Source organism: Mobula hypostoma, chromosome 1, assembly GCF_963921235.1.
Source record: "Mobula hypostoma chromosome 1, sMobHyp1.1, whole genome shotgun sequence".
Lineage (NCBI taxonomy): Eukaryota > Metazoa > Chordata > Chondrichthyes > Myliobatiformes > Myliobatidae > Mobula > Mobula hypostoma.
In genome coordinates, this window is record NC_086097.1 from 252,383,461 (window position 1) to 252,408,318 (window position 24,858).

At 42.4% G+C, this 24,858-nt stretch overlaps 1 protein-coding gene across 1 annotated transcript in view; it reads left to right on the forward strand.

The window, feature by feature from the left end:
* plekhf2 (pleckstrin homology domain containing, family F (with FYVE domain) member 2) overlaps window positions 1-20,152 on the forward strand; it is a 41,895-nt gene extending 21,743 nt beyond the window's left edge. Inside the window, exon 2 of the mRNA XM_063067328.1 lies at window positions 15,179-20,152. Within this exon, the coding sequence (XP_062923398.1) occupies window positions 15,187-15,933 (747 nt within the window). The 5' untranslated portion in view covers window positions 15,179-15,186 and the 3' untranslated portion in view covers window positions 15,934-20,152. The remainder of the gene's footprint in view (window positions 1-15,178) is intronic.
* The last annotated feature ends 4,706 nt before the right edge of the window (window positions 20,153-24,858 follow it).

Consider the following 24,858-nt stretch of genomic DNA (forward strand, 5'->3'; position numbering starts at 1 on the left):
GAGCTAATTGTATAAAAAGCAATTAGATTTTTTTAACCACTCAAGTCGAGTTGTTTTTGGTTGCTGGATCATGATAGGCTGTTTTTTTTCTGTGCTTTGAAGTAGTTTCACTGATCTATTTTAAGTGCTTGTGGTTTGGGTGTGTTAGTACTTAGGAAGTGCACATTTCAACCAGGTGACAACTTGGTTAACTTTCAACTGATTAAAATTAAACCATTTTAGGTAATTTGTCGAAACTGTCTCTCCCATTTTTACGTTCTCAAACTCACAGCTTTCTACCTTGTCTGTATCAGTCATTCAATGTTGTAATGAATTTCACATTCCTGTGGCTAATTGAATTATTTGTGGATGTGACAAAGAACATTGAAACCAGAGCAGTGGATGTGGTGGAAATGGAGTTTAGGAAAGCATTTGAAAAGGTTCTGGTAAACCTGGTTAGTCCACACTTGGTCTCCTCATTATAGGAAGGATATATAAGTTGTAGCGATGATGCAGAAGAGATTTACAAGGGTACTGCTTGGATTAGAGAGCATGTCTTGTGAGGTAGGGCTTTTCTCACTAGAGTGAGGGAGGATGAGAGGTAACTTGATAGAGTTGTACATGATGAGCATTGATCAAGGGTGTTAACAGTTTTCTGGGTGGAGATGGCTAATACCAGGGGGCATAATTTTAGTGATTTGTTGAAAGTATAGCTGGGTCACATCAGAGTGGTGAGTGCATAGAACACCCTGCCAGGGGTGCTAGTAGAGGCAAATGAATTAGGGCCATGTAAGGCACATGAATGATGGAAACAGAGATGACAAGGTGAGTGGGAACGGTTAGGTTGATATTGGAGTAGATCAAAAGGTCAGCACAATATTGTGGGCTGAAGGACCTGTACTGTTCAATGTTCTTTTCCTACCATTGTGTGGATGTTAAAAACTGTTTGCTTCCCCTCCTTCCCCCCCTCCCTCCTACTGCTCAATGTTCAAAATAAATATAGTAAATCAACCTAAACTCTTAATGGATACACGCCTTTCCCATCTGAACTTTCCTCATCAACCAACCATGTCAAAGTTCAAAAGTAAATTTATTATTAAAGTACACAAGATGAAGAATCCTTGAGTGGTTGTGAGAACAGTTCAATGATGGGGTGAGTTTAGTTCAGGAGTCTGATGGTTGAGGGGTAATAACTGTACTGGAACCTAGTCCTGAGGCTCCTGTACCTTCCTGATGGCAGCGATGGGAAGAGAGTATGACCTGAATGCGGGGGATCTCTGATGGATGCTCATTTCATTTGTTTAATTTAAATATATAATTTGTAACTCAGTGAAACAGTTTGTCTTTTGATACCTTTTTCACTCTTCTCATGAAACTTCGTTTATTTGGGGCAGCTGCTTAATTATTCCAAAATGTACTGCCCTGAATGCGTCTCAATGCACTGCTGTTTTTAAAATGTAGCTGCTGCTTCACAGTGCACTTCAGAGATTTACTTTAGAAACTGACAAGACAAAACTCTTTAAGACCATTAGAATTTTGGATTGTGATTCTCTACCATTGTAACTACACGGGAAGACTAAATGAATAGGACTGTGCAAAAGTCTTAGGCATATAATTGAGAAAATCTGCAGATGCTGAAAATCCAGACAACACACACACAAAATGCTGGAGGAACTCTGCAGGCCAGGCAGCATCTGTGGAAAAGAGTACAGTCAATGTTTTGGGCCTAGACCCTTCAGCAGGCATACGTATAGATAGGGTGCCTGACTTCTGCACAGTCCTCTATGTGTTACTGTTAATCATTGAAATTGTTCATTTCTGACTTGCCGGGGTGGGGGGGGGGTGGGAGGGAGAGAATCAGTTTTTGGATGTGGAACGGATGTTTCCTATAGTGGGGTAATCTAGGGGTAACCTAGGACCAGAGGGGGATAGCTTCAGAATTAATGGACAGAGATGAGGAAAGATTTCTTAGCCAGAGGGTGTTGAATCTGTGGAATTCATTGTCACAGATGGCTGTGGAGGACAAGTTATTTGGTGTATTTAAGGCAGAGGTTGATAGGTTCGTGATTAATCAGGGTGTTGAAGGTTATGGGGAGAAGACAAGAGAGTGGGGTTGAGAGGGGTACTAAATCAACCAGGATCAAATGATAGGAGCAGAATTTGCCCATCAACTCTGCTCTATGTCTTGTGGACTGATCTCAGAAACAGAGCCTAAAAGCAAGGCATTGCTTATTTTAATGTTGTTGCCAAATTTAAGCTCTGGTTTCCCTCTCTTTCTCAGGAGTAAGTGGAAACTTAGTCATGTACCAAGATTCACCACTTCACACTTGGCTACTTTACAATTATTACGTTATTTTATCAATGATAAATGATAGATGCTGCCATTTTGAGATTCCGTTTTGAGGTTTCAAAAGGCAATGCTGCAAAAAAACAGCAACCTCATTAAGGACCTCATCACCCAGGATATGTACTCTTCTCATTGCTACCATCAAGGAGGAGGTACAGGAGCTTGAAGGCACATGCTCAATGTTACAGAAACAATTTCCTTCCCTCTGCCATCAGATTTCTCAATGGACACTGAACTCATAAACACTGTCTCAGTATTGTTTTCCTTTTTTTTTTGCACAAATAGAATTGACTTTCTTACTTACATACTTCATATACATGAGGAGTAAAAACCTTTATGTTACATCTCTGTCTAAATGTGCAATTTATAATAAATAATGTGTACAACAGGACAGTCAATATAACCTAGAAATACAGTTGTGTCAGTCTGAATTAATCAGTCTGATGGCCTGGTGGAAGAAACTGTCCCAGAGCCTGTTGGTCCTGGCTTTTATGCTGTGATACCGTTTCCCAGATGGTAGCAGCTGGAACAGTTTGTGGTTGGGATGACTCGGGTCCCCAATGATCCATCGGGCTCTTTTTACACACCTGTCTTTGTAAATGTCCTGAATAGTAGGAAGTTCACTTCTATAGATGCGCTGGGCTGTCCGCACCACTCTCTGCAGAGTCCTGCGATTGAGGGAAGTACAGTTCCCATACCAGGCAGTGATGCAGCCAGTCAGGATGCTGTCAATCGTGCCCATGGAGAAAGTTCTCAGGATTTGGGGACTCATGCCAAATTTCACCCATCTGAGGTGAAAGAGGTGCTGTTGTGCCTTTTTCACTACACAGCCAGTATGTACAGACCACGTGAGATCCTTAGTGATGTGTATGCCAAGGAACTTAAAGCTGTCCACCTTCTCAACCCCAGATCCATTGATGTCAATAGGGGTTAGCCTGTCTCCATTCCTCCTGTAGTCCATAACCAGCTCCTTTGTTTTTGCAACATTGAGGAGAGATTGTTTTCTTGACACCACTGTGTCAGGATGATGACTTCTTCTCTGTAGGCTGCCTCGTTATTATTTGAGACTAGGCCAGTCAGTGTAGTGTCATCAGCAAATTTAATCAGCAGATGGGAGCTATGGATGACGACACAGTCCTGGGTATACAGAGAGTAAAGGAGGGGACTTAGGACACAGCCCTGAGGGACAGAGGTGAGGGAGCCCATTCTTACCATCTGCCGACAATCTGACAGGAAGTCCAGGATCCAGCTACACAAGGCAGGGTGAAGGGTAAAAAATTATTTTTTTATCTACATTTCTTGATTTGCAATGTACTGCTGCCACAAAACAACACATTTCATGACATACACTGGTGATTTTAAGCCTGATTTTGATTTTCAAATGATAATACCATATTATATTTTGTCTGTGCTGTAACTTCCTGTTAGCTTTAAGATGTAAATGTTATTTTTGCTCCTGAGCCAGAATGGTGAACAGTGGTTAACCTCCAGTTCGTGTGGAGTGTTTACCTACTTTTGCCAGTCTCAGTAAAGAAACCCCACTTTATGTTGCTGCTGATTTGTGTACTGATACCATATCCTCTCACCTGAGTTAATCTCTTGCATTATTGGGGTTCTTTTGGAGCCCAGGTTCCTCAAGGTGCTCTAATTCAAAATTACAAGACATGGGATCGATAGTGATTCAGTAATTTAGATTCCAAATGGGCTTGCCTGTGGAAGACCGAGGCAGTGGTTCAGGGGTCTTATTCTGGCTGGAGGTCTGTAACCAGTGGTGTTCTGTAGGGATTGGTGCCAGAGCCTCAAAGTGATGTAGATGGGTGGGTTAGCAAGTTTCCAGATGAATTGAAGATTAGTCCTGATGGAGGATTTTCCCCCTCCCACCTTATCTTTCCCCTCCTTTCCAGTCTTGAAGAAGGGTCTCACCCCGCAGCACTGCTGCCTTCCTCCTTTCCCTACCCTTCTGAGCCACAGGGCCAGACTCTGTGCCAGAGGCGCGGCCACTGTTGCTTCCCCCAGTTAGGCTGCCCCCCCAACAGTACTCGAACAGGAGTACTTATTATCAAGGGGTACAGCCACAGGGGTACTTTCTAGTATCTGACTCCTGCCCTTCTCTCTCCTGACTGTTACCCACTTACCTGTCTCCCCAGGCCCCGGTGTGACTACCTGCCTATAGCTCTTCTCTATCACTTCCACACTTTCCCTGACCAGACGAAGGTCATCGAGCTGCATCTCCAGTTCCCTAACGTGGTCCCGAAGGAGCTGCAGCTCGACAGACCTGGCGTAGTTGTGGCCGTCAGGGAGGCTAGGGGTCTCCCAGACATCCCACATCTGACACCCAGTACAGAACACCGGCCTCACAGACATACTTCCTGTTTCTATTCCTCACAGGTAACTTGCCTCGCCTTGACCCGTTATCACCGAAGCCTGAATGAGCCAAAGCCCTACCACTCTGCCTCATATCACTCCATCAATGATTGCTCCACTAGGCAGTGTCTCCCTTTTATACCTGAACCTTCCCTGCTATTTAACTCATGATTGATGCTCTGGTTATAGCCGCTGATAGGTCATGTACAATGGATTAACGCTCTCAATTTATTATCCCTCTCAAATGGAATATTCCTACACTATTTCAATGACTTTGTGGTTTGATGTTTTGTATTCTGTGCTTTTTTTGCTCATTTTTTTGCTGTTTGCATGATTTGTTCTTTTTTTCTTGCACGTTGGGTGTTTGATGTTTTCTTTGAACGGGTTCTTTGTTTCTTGGCTCTCTGTGGGAAAACTGCTCTCAGGGTTGTATACTACATACATACTTTGGCAACAAATGTACTTTGAATCTTTCAATCAATCCTATTCTTCTGCCTTCTCTCATAACCTTTGACACCCTGAATAATCAAGATCCTATCAACCTCTGCTTTAAATATACCCAATGACCTGGCCTCCATAGATGCCTGTGGCAATGAATTCCACAGATTCACCCACTTACCTGTCTCCCCAGGCCCCGGTGTGACTACCTGCTTGGCTAAAGAAATTCCTCTTCATTTGTTCTGAATGGATGCCTCTCTACTCTGGGGCTGTATCCTCTAATCCTTGATTTACCCACTGTAGGAAGCATCTCCTCCATATCCACATCTAGGGCTTTCAATACTTGATAGGTTTCAATGCGCTACCCCCCCCCACCCCCACCCCGTTCTTCTGAACTCCTGTGTGTATGGGCCTAGAGCTGTCAAACACTATGTGGGGTAAGTTTATTTTTACAAATTAAGAGTGTCAGAGGGACAGGGGTGGGGGGAATATGGATCACGTACAGGCAGAAGAGACAATGTATTGTGTGTTAAGCACAGAGATGGTGTAGTACTGTTCTGGAAAATCAGATTAAATAACAAATGTTGCAACACTCGATGTTTCAAGGAATATGAGATATTTTGCTTTTGAAATCTGATGATTCTTCCTTTTTAAATCTTTTTTAAATGTTCTATTGCACATAGTCTTTTCCAATATTAAGCCACAGAATTCCAAGAATGTGTATTGGCTCACTTTTGAATATGGAAATATTGTTCAAACAATTTGTAATCAGCATTGAGCTTAAGTGGAGATCCAGAGCGGGACAGGCCTTTGGGGCCAATGAGCGGCAACTCACCTACTCAACCCGAGCCTAGTCGCACGGCAAATCACAATGACTGATTAAGTTACTACCTAGTATGCATTTGGATTGAGAGTGGGAACCAGAACACCCAAAGGAAACATACAAACCCCTTAAATACGGTTTTGGAATTGAAGTTCAAACTTCGATACCCCGAGCTTTGACAGCGTTGTGCTATCCACTGTGGTGCCAAGGCACCTCTTCATTGTAGAACCTCGTGCAAGGATGCTAGTTGCCGGTAGCATAATTCACTGAGCAAAATGACACTCGTATTGTCATGCTGACCACAGTGCTTACCCAATTGTAATACCTACCATTACAGTGGCTGTTTCCTTTGCCACCTCTGATTTCATTTCCAGCCTAATTACAGGCATATGGCCTAAGCCGTATGTCTTCAGAACGCAGGAGGAAGCCGGGACATCTGAAAACCACGCGGTCACAGCAACAACGTACAAACTCCTTACAGACAGCGCTAATAATTGAATCTGGGTTGCTGGTGCTGTAATAAATAATGCTAGTTGCAATGCTACTGTGCCACCCAAATTCTGACAGCCTTCCTAGTTGAGCTGCCAATCGAAAGTGCTAATCATACACATGAGATTTTGCAGATGCTGGAAATTCAGAGCAACACCCAACATTGGAAGAGCTCAGTAGGTCAGGCAGCATCTATGGAAATTAATTAGCAGTCAATGTTTCAGGCTGAGAGCTGCTGAAGGATCTTGGTCTGAAGTGTTAACTGTTTATCCCTTTCTATAGACGCTAGCTGACCTGCTGAGTTTCTCCAGTATTTTATGTGTGTTACGTTGAATTGAAAGTGCTGCTGCCCTGTGTAGAAGTCCTCTTGCTAAATCTTTTGGGCCAAATAATTCCAGTCTTCTCAAGAACAGCGTGTGTTAAACATGTTCTGCTAGCTTGGGTCCTGAGTGCTGGAGATAAAACGAACTCTTCCCAAGGACTGATTCCCTACCCACAGTAATTAATGGATTAATACCCAATTAAATCTTCATTGGAAGAATGAGGGGGGATCTCATTGAAATTTATCGAATATTGAAAGGCCTAGATAAGTGGGTGTGGAGAGGATGTTTCCTATAGTGGAGAGTCACAGCCTCAGAATAGAGGGATGCCCATTTAGAACAGATGAGGAGGAGCTTTAGTCAGAAGGTGGTGAATCTGTGGAATTCATTGCCACAGATGGCTGTCAAGTCATTGGGTATACTTAAAGTGGAGTCAAGTTCAAGTTTATTGTCATCTGGCTGTTCATTAGCCTCACAGCCTGAGGGAAGAAGCTGTTACCCAGTCTGGCAGTCCTAGTCCTGATGCTCCTGCACCTCGTTCCTGATGGTCGTCGGTCAGAGAGATTGTGGGATGGATGGTTGGGATCCTCAATAATGCTTCAGGCCCCCTCATCTGCAACACTCCCGGTAAATGTCCCAAATAGTGTGGAGTGAGAGCCTGGTGATCCTCTCGCTGGATTTTTACTGTCCTCTACAGGGAACTTATCGGAATGAACCAACTGCCAGATTCCATGAGATGTTTTACCCAGTCATGTATATAATTAACTTACAAAAAATGGAGCAAAATAATTTGTTGTTATTTTACAATAGAGTCTAACCCTTGAAGACATATTTTCTGCAAGTAATATTTGTGAATTAGCTTAAATGAGGCTAAATGCATTTTAAAGTCTGTGGTAGCTTGGGGTAACGTCTGGTCTGGCATGTCAGTCTGCACAGCAGAGGTTTCTGGTTCTGATGTTTCCAGTTGAACATTCCAAGATCAAACTAGCACTAAGCTATCCCCTTATTACATATTCGAGCTTGAGTCAGCACTATTGATTTGCATTCGTAGTGGTACAACTTGTGTCCTGTTCCTCCAAGTGTCATTAAATAGAATCCCTAAGTAAGCAATACTCTATAATTATTGTGACATGGAAGACAGTTCAGCCCAGTGGGTCCCTGACAGCATTCCTCATTCCACTCCTAGCCTGTGTATCTGCAAGTCATCATCTCATGCACGCCCTTCAACTGCCTTCGTCAGCATGGGGTGGTTTACAGTGGTCATTTCCCCACAGTACACCGTTGGGGTGTGGTAGGAGACCAGAGACACCTCTGCATTACGGAGGTAGTGTGCACGTTGTATGCCAACTCTGTGGGGTCAAACCCAGATTCCAGACCTACATAGGCATACTCCCACAGTGGTTTTATCCATTGTTTTTAAAATGCTTTTGTCACTGGTCCTCATTCCAGAGTCTTGAAAACCAAAATCTCATAATATTAATCTGTTCATACAGCCAATGTGATTTCAAGTGCTGTGCAATGTATAAAGTGCAAATGTGAAAATAAAAGGCAAAAAAGATGTTAGTTAAAAGCAAGGTTAAATGAATTTTGAGCTCGTGTTTAAAGTGTCAACTGAGTCTGCATCCCTTGTAGTTTTAGGTATTGAATTCCACATTTCTGGAGTGTACTGTAGTTCAGAAAAGCTGAGCTGCTGATTATCTTTTGAGGGAAATATAAGTTAGAGACTGGCGGAAGACCTGAAAAAACTCGAGAGATTTGATTAGTGATGATCATCTTGGCACCTCGGTAGGTCAAATGTAGAGAGACAGTACACTGTTAAATGCAAGACCCTGAACAGTATTAATGAACAGAGGGATCTTAGGAGTCCAAGTTCATCGCTCCCTGAAAGAAACTGCACAGATTGATAGAGTGGTTAAGAAGGCAAATGTCATGCTTCTCTTTATTAGTCGACACATTGAGTTGAAAAGTTGGGAAGTTAAGTTGCAGCTTTATAAAACTCGAGTTAGGCCACATCTGGAGTGCTTTATACAGTTCTGGTCACCGTAAGACATAGAGCAGAAATAGGCCATTCAGCCCATCGAGTCCACTCTGCGATTCCATCATGGCTGATCCAGAATTCCACTCAACTCCATACAACTGTCCTCTCACCATATCCTTTGATGCCCTGACTAATCAAGAAACTATCAACTTCTGCCTTAAAGATACCCACAGACTTGGCCTCTACCACAATCCGTGGTAGAGCATTCCACAGATTTACTACTCTCTGCCTAAAAAAAATTCCTCCTTACCTCTTTTCTAAAGGGTCGCCCTCAATTTTGAGGCTGTGCCTTGTAGTTCTGGGTAGCCACATTAGAGTAAACACCTTCTCCACATCCATACTATCTAGTCCTTTCAACATTCGGAAGGTTTCAATGAGATCCCCATACATTCTTCTCAATTCCAGTGAGTACAGGACCAAAGCTGCCAGGTGCTCCTCATATGTTAACCCCTTCATTCCCAGAATCATCCTTGAAAACCACCTCTGGTTCTCTATAATGACAGCACATCAGGGAGTGAAAAACTGTAGACGATACTCCAAATGCAGCCTGACTTTTGTTTTATAAAGGCTCAGCATTATCTCCTTGCATTTATATTCTATTCCCCTTTATTCCCCTTGAAATAAATGCTAACATTGCACTTTTCTTCTTTACCATAGACACAACCTGTAAATTAACCTTCTGGGAGACTTACACAAGAACGCCTAAGTCCCTCTGCACCTCTGTTGTTTAAACCTTCTCCCCATTTAGATAATAGTCTCCTATTGTTCATTCTACCAAAATGCATTATCATACATTTCCCAACAGTGTATTCCATCTGCCACATTTTTGCCCATTCCTCCAATTTGTCTAAGTCCTGCTGTAATCGCATTGCTTCCTCAGCACTACCTACCCCTCCAGCTATTCATATCATCCGCAAACTTTGCCACAAAGCCACGAATTCCACTATCTAAATCATTGACAAACAATGTGAAAAGAAGCGGTCCGAATACTGACCGCTGAGGAACACCACCAGTCACCGCCAGACAACCAGATAAAGCCCCTTCTATTCCCTCTTGCTGCCTAATGTGTGTCAGCCATCCTGCTATCCATGCCAGTATCTTTCCTGTAACATCATAGGATTTTGAGCAGTGTCATGTGTCGCGCATGATCAAATGCCTTCTGAAAATTTAAGTAAATGGCACCCACTTCCTCTCCTTTGTCCAAACTGTTTGTTACTTTAAAGAACTCTAACAGATTTGTCAGGAAAGATTTCCCTTTACAGAAACTATGCTGACACTGACTTATTTTATCATTAGTCTGCAAGTACCCCAACACCGCTTCCTTAATAACATACAGAATTACAACACTTTTCCAACCACTGGCATTAGGCTAACTGGCCTATAATTTCCTTTCTTTTGCCTTCCTCACTTCAAAAGGAGTGACATTATTTTCAATCTTTCAGTCTTCTGGGACCATGCCAGAATTAAGTGATTATTGAAAGTTCATTACTAATCCATCAGTGATCTCTTCAGCAACCTCTGTCAGGACCCTGGGATGTAGTCCATCTACCCCAGGTGAATTGGATCCAAGATTATGTGATCGGACGGCCTGGAGGGAGCTGTACATGGTGTCTGAGCCCATGCTTGTATAAAGGGATGGTGCGGAGGGAGCATCACTCTGTGTCTGACCCTTGGAGTGTATAATAGGATGGTGCGGTGGGAATTTCACCCTGTGTTTGACCCTGAGAGTGTCTGGTGGGACGGTGGGGCTTCACACGGTGTTTGACCCTGATAATGTGTGATGGAATTGTACAGAGGGAACTTCACTTTGTACCTGACTGGGGAGTGTGTGACGGGACGTTGCAGATGGAGCTTCAAACCGTGTCTCATCCGGCGAGTGTGTGAAGGGACGATGTGGAGGAAGCTTCTCCCTGTATCTGATGGATCAAAGTGGACAGAGCTTCATCTTGTGTCTGACTCGGAGAGTGTGTGACTGGAAAGTGTGGTGGGAGCTTCTCTCTGTGTCTGACGCCAGGAGTGTGTGGTTGGACAATGTGAAAGAAGTTTCACCCTGTCTCTGACCCAGGAAGTGAGTGATGCATCATCAATGGGGACGGAAGAGGTTCCAGAGGATTGGATAGCCCAGGAAGTTATAGACCAGTAAGTCTTACCTCAGTGGTTGGTAAGTTGATGGAGAAGATCCTGAGAGGCAGGATTTATGAACATTTGGAGAGGTATAATATGATTAGGAGTAGTCAGCATGGCTTTGTCAAGGGCAGGTTGTGCCTTACAAGCCTGATTGAATTTTTTGAGGATGTGCTAAACACATTGAAGAAAGAGCAGTAGATGTTGTGAATATGGATTTCAGCAAGGCATTTGGTAAGGTGGCCCATGCAAGGCTTTTTGAGAAGTTAAGGAGGCATGGAATCCAAGAGGACATTGCTTTGTGGATCCAGAACTGGCTTGCCCACAGAAGGCAAAGAGTGGTTGTAGACGAGTCATATTCTACATTACACATCAAAGTTGCTGATAAACGCAGCAGGCCAGGCAGTATCTCTAGGAAGAGGTACAGTCGACTTTGGTGTGTGTTGTTTGAATTTCCAGCATCTGCAGAATTCCTCGTGTTTGGGTTTTCATATTCTGCATGTAGGCCGGTGACCAGTGTGCCTCGGATCTGTTCTGGGACCCTTACTCCTTGTGATTTTTATAAATGATCTGGATGAGGAAGTGGAGGGATGGGTTAGTAAATTTGCTGATGATACAAAGGTTGGAGGTGTTGTGGATAGTGTGGAGGGCTGTCAGAGGTTACAGTGGGACATTGGTAGGATGCAAAACTGGGCTGAGAAGTGGCAGATGGAGTTCAACCCAGATAAGTGTGAAGTGGTTCATTTTGGTAGGACAAATATGATGGCAGAATATAGTATTAATGGTAAGACTTGGCAGTGTGGAGGATCAGAGGGATGTTGGGGTCCGAGTCCATAGGAGCTGTGCAGATTGACTCTGTGGTTAAGAAGGCATACAGTGCATTGGCCTTCATCAATCGTGGAACTGAATTTAGGAGCCGAGGGATAATGTTGCAGCAAAATGGGACCCTGGTCAGACCCCACTTGGAGTACTGTGCTCAGTTCTGGTCGCCTCACTACAGGAACGATGTGGAAACCATAGAAAGGGTGCAGAGGAGATTTACAAAGATGTTGCCTGGATTGGGGAGCATGCCTTATGAGAATAGGTTGAGTGAACTCGGCCTTTTCTCCTTGGAGCGACGGAGGATGAGAGGTGACATGATAGAGGTGTATATGATGATGAGAGGCATTGATCGTGTGGATAGTCAGAGGCTTTTTCCCAGGGCTGAAATTGTTGCTACAAGAGGACACAGGTTTAAGGTGCTGGGGTGTAGGTACAGAGGAGACATCAGGGATAAGTTTTTTACTCAGAGGTGGCGGAGGCGGATACGATAGGGCTTTTTAAGAGACCCCTGGACAGGTACATGGAGTTTAGTAAAATAGAGGGCTATAGGTAAGCCTAGTAATTCTAAGGTAGGGACATGTTCAGCACAACTCTGAGGGTTGAAGGGCCTGTATTGTGCTGTAGGTTTTCTATGTTTCTAAGAAGTCCTGAGAGCTCGAGCAGAATTATAAACCGAAGTGATTCTAGGGTGTAGTCCAGTCCTGGACCATTGAGACTTTTTAAAAACAAGTAAGAGAACTTTTAAAATCAATTTTAAAAGATGCAGGAAGTCAATTCAGAGTAGCTCGGATGGGAATGATGTGTTCCTTCTCCTAGTTTTGGTTAAAAGTTTAACAGCAGCGTTCTGAATGAGTTAGTTTGTCAATAGATTGCTTTGGAAGTCCAGTTAAAAGTGCACTGTAATAATCTAGTCTATTCAGTATAAAAGCGCGAATAGGCTTATCAGCATCATTACGTGACAGAAACAGGTGTACCTTTGTAATATTTATTAATCTGGGTTGACATTGGTACTACAGTAATTAGATTGGTTGTCTTTGGGACATTAAACCTTGACAGTCTGTCTTGGATTGTTTTTTTTCAAGAGCTGGGGAGTTATTCCTGGTGTTCTAGGCAACGCCAATCCCTCACTCAATATTACTAACAAAAATGATCAAGCTATGAATATGTTGCTGCTTATGGGAGCCAGTCTGTGGGAAATTTCCGGAGTTTAGAACTGTTTTTGTTGAGAGGTAACAAGTGTATCCTCCAAAGTTGTGACAGTGAAAATGAAAAACTATAGGTCAGTCTGCCTGAATCTGTAAATAACAATTAGTAACTGGGTACCTGGCAAATAAGTTTAGACAGAGGCAGAGTGAATTGGTAAAAGGACCGCCATGATTGATTGATTTATTTAGAGGTACAATGCAGAGCAGACCCTTGCAACCCAAATGAACCACATTACCCAGCTACCAACCTAGCCTAATCACAGGACAACTTGGGTACTAACTGGTACACCTTTGGACTGTGGGAGGAAACCAGAGAACCCAAAGGAAACCCATGCAGTTAACAGAGAGAGCGTACAAACTCCTTACAGATGGGTGCCAGAATTGCAGTGATCTGTAACAGCACAGTGCTAACCACTATGCTACAGGGGCATCCCATTTTTGACATCTAGATTGTTTTGAAGTTGAAATTAGCTCAATCATTAGTAAGTATTTGGATAATTGGAAGACCTTTGATAGAATGACACAGATAAGGTTAATTAAACCTCAATCATACATTAATTTTTAATAATAGGCAAAAACCATAGAAATAAAAGCAACACACAAAATGCTGGAGGAACTCGGCAGGCCAAGCAGCATCCATGGAAAAGAGTAAACAAGTAGTGCAATAAGTTTTTTCTTAAAAAAGAAAGTGTTTGGTAAGAAATCTGGTGGAGGGATAGAAGCTGTTGAGTGTGCATCTTCAGGCTCCTGTACCTGTTTCCTGCAGCAATAAGAGGGCATGTCCTGGGTGATGGGGGTCTTTAATGATGGGTGACACCTTTTGAAGGTGGCCTTGATGCTGGGAAGACCAGTGCCCACGATGGAGCTGGCTGAGTTTACAATTTTCTGCAGTTTTTCTGAGTGCAGTGGCCCCTCCATATCAGACAGTGATGCAACCCGTTTGAAAGCTCTCCAAGCAATATGCAGTTACAGCAAGCATTTGGCACGACAAATGACAACGTTGGCATAATTACAGCTGGTTCTCTACTTCCTCACTTGTAGATCCCAGTCAGTTCAACATCTCCATAATCTTCATTAGCATAGATGCACCACAAGGCTGCGTTCTTAGCCCCCTGTTCCACTTGCTTTACACCTGTGACTGAGGCTAAGCACAGCTTCAATGCCATATTCAGGTTTACTGATGACACCACTGACATAGACTGATTCAAAGGTGGTGATGAATCTACATATAGGGGGGAGATTGAAAATCTGGTTGAGTGGTGTCACAACATCATCAATGAGCAACGCCAAGAAGCTGATTATTGACTTCAGGAGTAGGAAACTGGAGTCCATGAGACATTCCTCATCAGGAGATCAGAGGTGGAGAGGGTCAGCAACTTCAGATTTCTCAGTGTTAGACCTGTCCTGGGCCCGGCACAATGGTGCCGTTACGAAGAAAGCACATCAGCGCCTCCACTTCCTTAGAAGTTTGTGAAGGTTTGGCATGAAATCTAAAACTTTGATAAACTTCTATAGATGTGTGGTGGAGAGTACATTGGTTGCCTCACAATCTGGCATAGAAATACCTTATACGAAAAAGCCTACATAAAGTAGTGGATATGGTCCAGCCCTTCCTACCATTGAGCACACTACATGGAGTGCTATTGCATGAAAAAGCATCCATCACCAGGGACCCCACCACCCAAGTTCTCTTCTCACTGCTGCCATCAGGAAGGATGTACAGGAGCCTCAGGACTCACCACCACCAGGTTCAGGAACAATTATTACCCCTCAATCATTAGGTTCTTCAACCAAAGGGGATAACTTCACTCAACTTCACTTGCCCCATCACTGAACTGTTCCCGCAACCTATGGACTCTTCATCTTGTGTTCTTTATTATAACCTATTATTATTATTTTTTTTATTTTTTTGTATTTGCATCATTTGTTGTCTTTTGCACATAGATTGACTGTCCTTTTTTGTGTGGTCTTTCATTGATTCTATTGTGTATCTTCTATAAATGCCTGCAAGGAAATGAATCTTAGGTTTGTGTATGGTGGCGTGTATGTAATTTGATAAATGTACTTTGAACGTTAGTTGAATGTTTCATCCCCGGTGCAGTACCTTGCTTTGTCACTTATTTTCTCCTGCCCTACTGCAGTGATATCCTTGGTGGGTGCTATGTTTTGTTTAGCTGCTGTTTTGCCTTTTGAAGAGGATTGCTAAAACCTTTAATTTTTCCCTTGCAGAAAACAAGATGGTGGACCGCTTGGCAAACAGTGAGGCAAATGCTCGGCGCATTGGCATGGTGGAGAGCTGCTTCGGAGCAGCTGGGCAGCCCCTAACCATACCAGGTCGGGTACTCATAGGTGAGGGAGTTCTTACAAAGCTCTGTCGGAAGAAGCCGAAAGCCAGGCAGTTTTTCTTGTTCAACGACATCCTTGTCTACGGTAATATTGTCATCCAAAAGAAGAGATATAACAAGCAGCATATTATTCCTTTGGAAAACGTTACCATTGATTCCATTGAAGATGATGGTGATCTGCGTAATGGCTGGCTCATTAAAACTCCAACCAAGTCCTTTGCTGTCTATGCTGCCACAGCTACTGAGAAATCGGAGTGGATGAATCACATCAATAAGTGTGTCACAGATTTGCTGTCAAAAAGTGGAAAAGTGCCCAATAGTGAGCACGCTGCGGTCTGGGTTCCTGATTCTGAGGCAAATATATGCATGCGCTGTCAGAAAGTTAAATTCACCCCGGTCAGCCGTCGACATCACTGCCGCAAATGTGGATTTGTTGTGTGTGGGCCTTGTTCAGAAAAAAGATTCCTTCTGCCCAGCCAGTCTTCCAAACCAGTGCGTGTGTGCTCTTTCTGTTTTGATATGCTTTCCACTGGACAACTGACTGCAACTCTCCCAAATCGTTCCGAGTTTTACCGTGGATCCCTTCAGTCCCCTAGAAATCTATCTGATGAAGACGACGATGATGACAGCAGCGATTGAAAGTGAAATATCGGCTTTGGTATTTAAGTAAAACTGTTTCTGAGGTCTGTTAACTTCCCTCAATGACTTCTGACTTTAGCCATAAGCTATACCTGCTAACCTTAAAAGAAAACTTGTGCCTAAAACTTCAATATACTAATGATATTTGCTCTTCTGCAGGGATGCATTGCTGACCGCAAATCAAAATTCATAGGCTGGTTGTAACCATGATCTCTCTAGTTACTTGATTTGCTTACAGTACGTAGAGAATAAATACGTCATATTCCTCGTGGTTTGTATTCTGTTGTATTTTCCCTCAAGTTTGAAATGAAATATTTTGTCAATAAAAAGCCCTCAATACTGCAAGTTTGAAATTAAATATCACATAAATTAAAAGAAAACTTAAATACTGCTCAAATGATTTCAGAGGAGTTTGAAATTTGATACAATTGGAATAGGATGTCTAGCAGATTTGTTAAACCAGATATCATTGACTCTTGAATTTTAATATTGCCCAGTTTTTACACACACAAGGATCTGCTTAGTAGTTGTGGTGTGATTCATTATACTGTGCTGCAGTGGAAATCAGCGACTAAGCGATGAATGTCTTCACATTGTGCACTTCAAATTGAGACCCGAACAAGGGAGGTGTTTGTTGAAAATTATTTCTCCCTTCAAAGAAAGTCACCTGTTCCTTGTAGTTTAAAAAAAACACATTTTAAAGAGCTCAATTGGAAATGGTGAGAAAATTTACAGTCTGCTTTTTTTTTCAAGTAATTACAAAACCATTTCATTAAATGTCACTAATTTTCATACAATTACTTTTGAAAATTAATGTTTTAATATTTGATCTTCAATGGTTATAGAATGTTTTTGTTGTAGTTACATTTTAAATTAAACTTTTACTCAAGAAACAATTTATAATGTTCTAGTTCACATTAACAAGATTGCTTCTGTGCACTCGATTTTTCCAGTTGCTCCTGTGCACTTGAGTTTGTTAATTTCTTGAAGGCTTGTTATTATTTAGAATGGGAGAAGGGTTAAAAATTGACTAAACATTGGCTCTTAGTTTGTAGAGTTTTTTCACTCCGTCAATCTCCCTGCCGTGTTCCTTTGTTTGGCACATCTAATACCTTAGCTGACACTTTGATTTATGTTTGAGCAAAAGTGAATTAATGAACTGTGTTGCCTTTCTGTACTGACTAGCTGAAAAACAGGATAGGAAAATTGGAAATTCACTGACTATCTTCTGTGTTCAGGAGCAAATGGTTTGTCACGGTCACTTTTATAATCACAAATTTGAAATACTGAAGTTTGGGTATCAGTGTGATCCTGGTGTGTGTGTGTGTGTCATCCAGTTAACTGAAGTGCTCATTGTTGGATTAAACCTCATTAAATTTGAGGGCTTTTAAGAATTTCACTTCAAACATTGATTTGTAAGGTTATGGACTGATCTTGCTTATTAGTAAGATTAATCCCAAGGCAAATAGCTAAGAGTGTTAAATACGTGATTGCAAGCTGCATACGATGAAAATCTAATAAAAACAATGCTAAAATTTGCAATTTTAGCACCTCAGGCAGCACCTCTGAAGAAATTTGTGCTTTGAGTTGATAACTTTCATTAGAACTGATGGAAATTACCAGGATGGAACGTTAATTTTCTTTCTCTGTAAAGAGATGCCGACAGTTTTTCTGGTGTATTGTATTTTCTTTAGTTTTTCTGAGCAATTTGATATGGTTTGTAGTTGAGTAATTGGTCAATCTGAAGTTGATAGTTTCTTTAGAGAATGTGGTTTGTCTTGACGTAACCGTAATGCAAAAAAAATCAGATTTGTTGCCCACCAGTGATGTTTTGCGTTTACTTTTAAGACAGTCTTGTGCAGATCTGTTCTTTCACTTTTGATTTTTGTAAACAAATTAATTTTTTAAAGTAGCCAAAATCAAATTCATAGTGCTGTCATATTCATAATGTTTGTGTAACATATGATGCAAGTTTGATAAATGGCTTGTTCAGTAGAAAATATACACTTTTTCTTCCCCAAAAAAACTAACATATGGTAGCTGACTTAATGAGAGAAAACATTTGTTACAAAAGACAATGATAGTGATAGCAGAGTTCCAGTTAATCTCCCAGTGTAGTTCCTACACAACTCTGGTTTGTGTTCAGTGACCTAGATATACTGAAGTCACTATCCATTGTGATACTGCGGCTTTCTTTGTGGTCATGTCAAAGATGCACCTAAACATGTCATATCTGTTCAGACCTTATCCATCCTCTTATCTCTGACCAAACCAACCTCGTGATTCACATTTCTGACCCACTGCTAAACCACTTGTGTTTACGCCTGCTGATTAGACCTTGGGTTGGGGTTTATGGGTTTGGTGATAATTGATTATATTTGTAGCTGGCTGTTGTGAGGAAAAGAAAGCGAACGGTATACTCAATTCTTGTGTGCTGGCACGTGCTGAATTCTTGTTTGCTGAAAGATGAAACCTGCCAAGTGCAATTTTTTATGGTTAGAATTAAATTCCTCTAAGTTCCTTTGCCATTACAAAGCTGGGCATATTCCCCTCGTGTTTGTGTTGAGCTAATGTGGCATAACACTGATTTAATGTTTAACTACCCTGTTTTCCTTCCCTTTGTATTTAGTCTGTAATAATGCAAAGAAATTTTTTTAAATATTCCAACTATTCTCTTTTGACACTGCATCACAAGCATTGAATGATCTGCCATTCAATTGGCTCCTTCTCTGTCTCTGTATTTAACTATACAAATGTGCCTTATTGGGCTTAAATGGGTATATATATCGTGGCTGGACATGAGACAATTTATCCGTGAATGAGATTGATCCTATTAAACTAACTCTGTCTACATCTGTAAAATGCAGAAATAATCATACACTGAAAATCTTTACTCAGCATGTTCCGATGTACCAATAACCTGCATTTCAATAGTGCTTGTGAACTACATTGCAACGTAGTTCTTGATACCTCTGCATTCACAGCTACCTTTAGGTGCTCAAGTCTTAATGTGGCACAACTGCACGTCAGCTGAACTTCTAAAGATTACATTGGCCTGCAATCCTGAGAAACAACTTTGTTAGTTGTTTGTGGTGGCTCAGCAAGTGAATTCTATGAATCTGTAGAAAAAGTTCTTTGTATCTTTTGTACAACTCTTAACATGTTCCTTATTGATAAAAACTTGTTACTTCCAGCTACAGTCATCTATTGATTAAACTTTGCAGCAATGAAATATGTCCTCAAATTGAAGTACGAAAATCTTGATTTCTCAAGCTAACATTCTCAGGAAAAATCAGTGCTCAAAGGGCACATATTTTAAGATTTATAAAAACAAAAGTGAACTTGATTTCTATCGTCTCTTTTGACTTCTGGCTTACAGATTTGATCTAGAAATTGCTTTAAAATTATTTTGTCGAGCTCTCTTTTTGTACAATATACTTTTTCTCCCCAAGTTTGGCACTTTATTTTTGCTGACAGCAGATTTGTATCTTCAGTAAAGATCTTTTAAGTATAAATGTGATGTCTTGTGTTTTGAAGTTGTTTCTTGCATCTGTCGAAGCTGAGGTTTGCACTATACTGCACTGAGTTGGAAGGTTTCAATGACATCTCTCAACTTTTTAAATACAGTATGAACAACTTATTTACAGTTTAATGATCAAAGAACCTATTCCTTTTTGGATTGTATATGTTGGTGTGAAATGCCTCCAGTTCCTCATTTTCCAAGTTCCAAGTTTAGAGATTTTACTGTGTATTCTTGGTGATGTCTAAACAATATGAAAGGGCTCAGTATTTTGTAACAGATATATATTTTGTTACATAATATATTGTATTGCTTAACTAAAATTTATTGGATATCAAACACTAATACCAAATTGTTAAAGTAGAATGCATATTAAATTGCATCTAAAATTGCCCATCTTCATACCTTTATAGTCGTTTTTAGTGTCTCGGTACTCTAAAATAGCAGTGTTTCCAGTTGTACAGTTATCCCGGGACTTTTACTGTCTTTCTTAGAATCATTCCTTTTTTTTCTTATTCTGCAGTGCAAGGCACTATGTAACCTGCTCCATCACATTTGAGTTCTGAGAATGAAAACTATTTCCATTGCAAATTATTGGGGACGTGGTGGTGGTGGTGGGGGAACAAATATACCCATGTTGGTTAGGAAAACTGTCTTTAAATTTGTCTTCTAAATGGAACTAATAAACTGATTATAATATTTCTGTATTAGACTTGGTAATTTCTTGCTGCAAACCTGAAACACACATTCTGCATTTTCTTTCTACGTTCAACAGTGCAAAAGCATTTGCAATTGAAATTACTACCCTAATGGATTTTCCAGACCGTAGGACATAGGAGCAGAATTAGGCCATTCAGCCCATCGAGTCTGCCATCATGGCTGTTTTATTATCCCTCTCAACACCATTCTCCTGTCTTCTCTCCTAACCCCACTCATTAAATATACCCATTAAATATACCCTCAACAGCCGTTTGTGATGATGAATTCCATAGTTTCACTACCCTCTGGATAAAGAAATCCCTCCTCATCTCAGTTCTAAAGAGATGTCCTTGCATTCTGAGTCAGTGCCCTCTGATCCTAGACTTCTCCACTATAGGAAACTTCCTCTCCACATCCACTCTGTCTAGGCCTTTCAATGTTCAATAGATTTCAGTGAGATCTCTGAGATTGGCTTGCTTTGCTCAGTCATTTTATATTAATAATTTAAATAGGTAGAATTTGGATGAACTCTGAAATAAGTGTTTTGTGAAGTTGTTATTTAATGGGTGTGTTTCTAGTTCACCATCTGATTTATGATGGACAATGAATCCATGAACACTACCTCACTTTTTACTTTTTATATTAATATTTTTATTATTATGTATTGTGTGGCACATGGCCAAGTGGTTAAGGCGTTCGTCTAATGACCTGAAGGTCGCTAGTTTGAGCCTTGGCTGAGGCAGCGTGTGTGTGTCCTTGAGCAAGGCACTTAACCACACATTACTCTGCCACAACACTGGTGCCAAGCTGTATGGGTCCTAATGCCCTTCCCTTGGACAACGTCAGTGGCGTGGAGAGGGGAGACTTGCAGCATGGGCAACTGCCAGTCTTCCATACAACCTTGCCCAGGCCTGCGCCCTGGAAACCTTCCAAGGTGCAAATTCATGGTCTCACGACACTAACGGAGGCCTACAATATTATGTATTGCAATATACTCCTGCCACAAAACAACAAATTTCACAAATGTCAGTGATATTAAACCTGATTCTGATTCACTAATTCAACAATCATTGCCTTCAACATGGCAGCATCCATCAGAAAGGATCCCCGTCACCCAGGGCATGCCCTCATTGCTACCATCGGGGGGGATGTACAGGAGCCCGAAGAAACATTCAACTTCTTCCTCTCTGCCATCAGACTTCTAAATGGACAATGAACCCATGAACCTCACTTATTTGGTTCTTTTAGCACTAATTAAATTTGTTATATATATTTCGTATTGTATAGTTTTTAGTATATATTGCAATGTACTGCTGATTGAAAACAACATATTTCATGACGTATATCAGTGATATTAAACCTGAATATGACCCCTCCAGCACCACCACCTCCATCTGGCAGAACTGGTCTTCACCCTCAACAACTTTCCTTCAGCTCCTGCCGCTTTCTCCTGATTTGGGGTAACCATGGGCACCCGAATGGACCCCAGCTATGCCTGCCTCTTCACTGGATATGTAGAACTGTCCATGTTCCAAGTCTTCCCTGGTACTACCCCTCACTCTTCCCCTGCTGCCTCATGCGCCCATGGTGAGCTTGTCAATTTCGCCACCTTTGCCTCCAACTTTCACCTTGCCCTTAAATTCACTTGGTTTGCTTCTGACAGCTCCCTCTCCCTCTCCCTCTCCCTCTCCCTCTCCCTCTCCCTCTCCCTCTCCCTCTCCCTCTCCCTCTCCCTCTCCCTCTCCCTCTCCCTCTCCCTCTCCCTCTCCCTCTCCCTCTCCCTCTCCCTCTCCCTCTCCCTCTCCCTCCCCCTCTCCCCCTCTCCCCCTCTCCCCCTCTCCCCCTCTCCCCCTCTCCCCCTCTCCCCCTCTCCCCCTCTCCCCCTCTCCCCTCTCCCCCTCTCCCCCTCTCCCCCTCTCCCCCTCTCCCCCTCTCCCCCTCTCCCCCTCTCCCCCTCTCCCCCTCTCCCCCTCTCCCCCTCTCCCCCTCTCCCCCTCTCCCCCTCTCCCCTCTCCCCCTCTCCCCCTCTCCCCCTCTCCCCTCTCCCCCTCTCCCCCTCTCCCCCTCTCCCCCTCTCCCCCTCTCCCCCTCTCCCCCTCTCCCCCTCTCCCCCTCTCCCCCTCTCCCCCTCTCCCCCTCTCCCCCTCTCCCCCTCTCCCCCTCTCCCCCTCCCCCCCCTCTCTCCCCCTCTCTCTCTCGCTCTCTCTCTCCCTCCCTCCCTCCCCCCCGGACACAAACTGTCAACCGACATCTTTTATAAACCTACTGATTCCCACTGCTATCTTGACTATACCTCTTCCCACCCCGTCTCCTGTAAGATTGCTATTCCTTTTTCTCAGTTTCTTCACCTCCACCACATCAGGTCATGGCTTTTCGTTCCAGGACATCAGATATGTTCTCTTTAAAGAACAGTGTTTCCCTTCCTCCATTATTGATGCTGCCCTTACCTGCATCTCCTCAATTTCCTGAACATCCTCACTCTCTCCATCTTCACGCCATTGTAAGAATAGAGATCCTCTTGTCCTCACCTCCCACCCCATGAGCCTCCACGTCCAACATATCATTCTCCACAACTTCCGCCATCCCCAGGGATCCTGACACCAATATCATCACCTGCACCCTTCTCTCTCTTTGTTGCAGGGTCTTCGTAATTCCCTTGTCCATTCATCCCTCCCTACTAATCTCCTTCCAGGCATTTATCCCTGCAAGTGGCCAAAGTGTTACACCTGCCCATTTACCTCCTCCCTAACCTCCATTTAGGCCCCCAAGCAGTCATTCCAGGTGAGGCAACACTTCACCTGCAAATCGGCTGGGGTCACCTATTGTGTCTGGCGCTCCCGGTACTGCCTCTAAATTGGTGCAAACTGTTGTAAATTGGGGATCATTTCATCAAGCACCTCCACTCCATCCACCAAAAGTGGAACTTCCTGGTGGCCAAACATTTTAATTCCCATTCCTGTTCTTACATGTCAGGCCATGGCTGCCTCTTGTGCCAAGATAAGGCAACTCTCAGGGTGGAGGAGCAACACTTTGTATACTTTCTGGGTACCCTCCAACCTGATGGTATAACATTGATTTCTCCTTCCGGTTAAAAAAAATCCACCCCTTCCCTCTATTTCCCACTCTGGTCTTTACCTCTTCTCACCTGTCTATCACCTCTCTCTGGGTCCTCTCTTCCTTCCCTTTCTCCTATGGTCCACTTCTCTCCTATCAGATTCCTTCCTCTCCACCCTGTTGCCTTTCCCACCCACCTGGCTTTATCTATCACCTTCTTGCAATCCTCTTTCCCCTACTGCCACCTTTTTATTCTGGTGCCTCTTCCCTTCCTTTCCAGTCCTGATAAAGGGTCTTGGCCCAAAATGTTGACTGTTCATTAATTTTCACAGATGCTGCCTGACCTGGGTTCTTCCAGCATTTTGTGTGTGTTGCTTTGGATTTCCAGCATCTGCAGAATTCCTTGTGTTTATAGACAAATAAAGTGTTGGGATTGGAAAATAAGGCTGTATCCATGAGTGAGAGTGAATGTCCTGTTCTGACAAACATTCACATATCTGTGCAATAATCATTTTCATTCAACACACTGTCTGGCCTGAAAATTCCCGATTAGCATTGCTGCTTTGAGCGAAGACGTGCTTTAGGGAGATTAAGAGAAGTTCCATTACTGTGCTCTGGTGTGACTGTAAGGGTGTCAAAGGTTATGGGGAGAATGGGATTGAGAGGGATATAAATCACCCATGATGGAGCAGACTCAATGACCCGAATGGCCGAAGTTGCTCCTTTGTCTTATCGTTTAAATTGAAATTAATGAATTAATTCATGTATACTAACTTTAAATGGGATTGCAGAAATTACTAAAAAAATTTTTTGCAACTGGGAAGGAATAAGGTAAATATATGCTCACTCATCTGCTGGCAAATTGCACGTTGACTGAAGATTGCGAGTATGCAGAAGGGAGATTTTGCAGGATGGGTCGTATACACAGGGTATACTCAATGCTTCTGGTCCCTATTAGCAGCAAATCTGAAATTGTGAAGTGAGTGTTGATAGAATGTTTGATTACTGGGGCTTCTTGTTCCTATTGATACTAAACAACAACTTGGTGTAATGCATAAATTTAATCAGCACTGTGTTGTGAGTGGCTTTTATTTCTTTCAACTCTATTAAAGCAACTCACCTCCACCCAGATCCCAATGGAGCAGAGACTATAGGATGAATGGGAAATTGTTCAAATTTTACTGTGTGTCCTACAGATCCTGTCTCACTAAACTGTGGCATGCTGATGAGATGTATATATTGCCTTATTCCATAAAATAGCAGCAGAATTAGGCCATTCAGCCCATCGTCTTCTCCATTTCATCATAGCTGATTTATTATCCCTCTCAACTCCATTCTCCTACCTTCTCAAAGTTCAAATTTATTATTGAGGTGTGAATAGGTTATACAACCTTGAGATTCTTCTTGAAGGCCTTCACGAAAACAAAATAAACCACAACAGAGTTCACCAAAAAACATGCACCCAAGACCGTCACATTTTCAATTTGCAAAAAAGGACAAATCATGCAAATGGTTTAAAAAAAAAAGGTATCCAAAACACATGGAACATGAACTGCAGAGTCCCCGGAAGTGAGTGAGCAAAGGTTGTCTCTAACCTTTGACACCCTGACTAATCAAATATACCCAATGACTTGGCCTCTATGGTCTTCTAT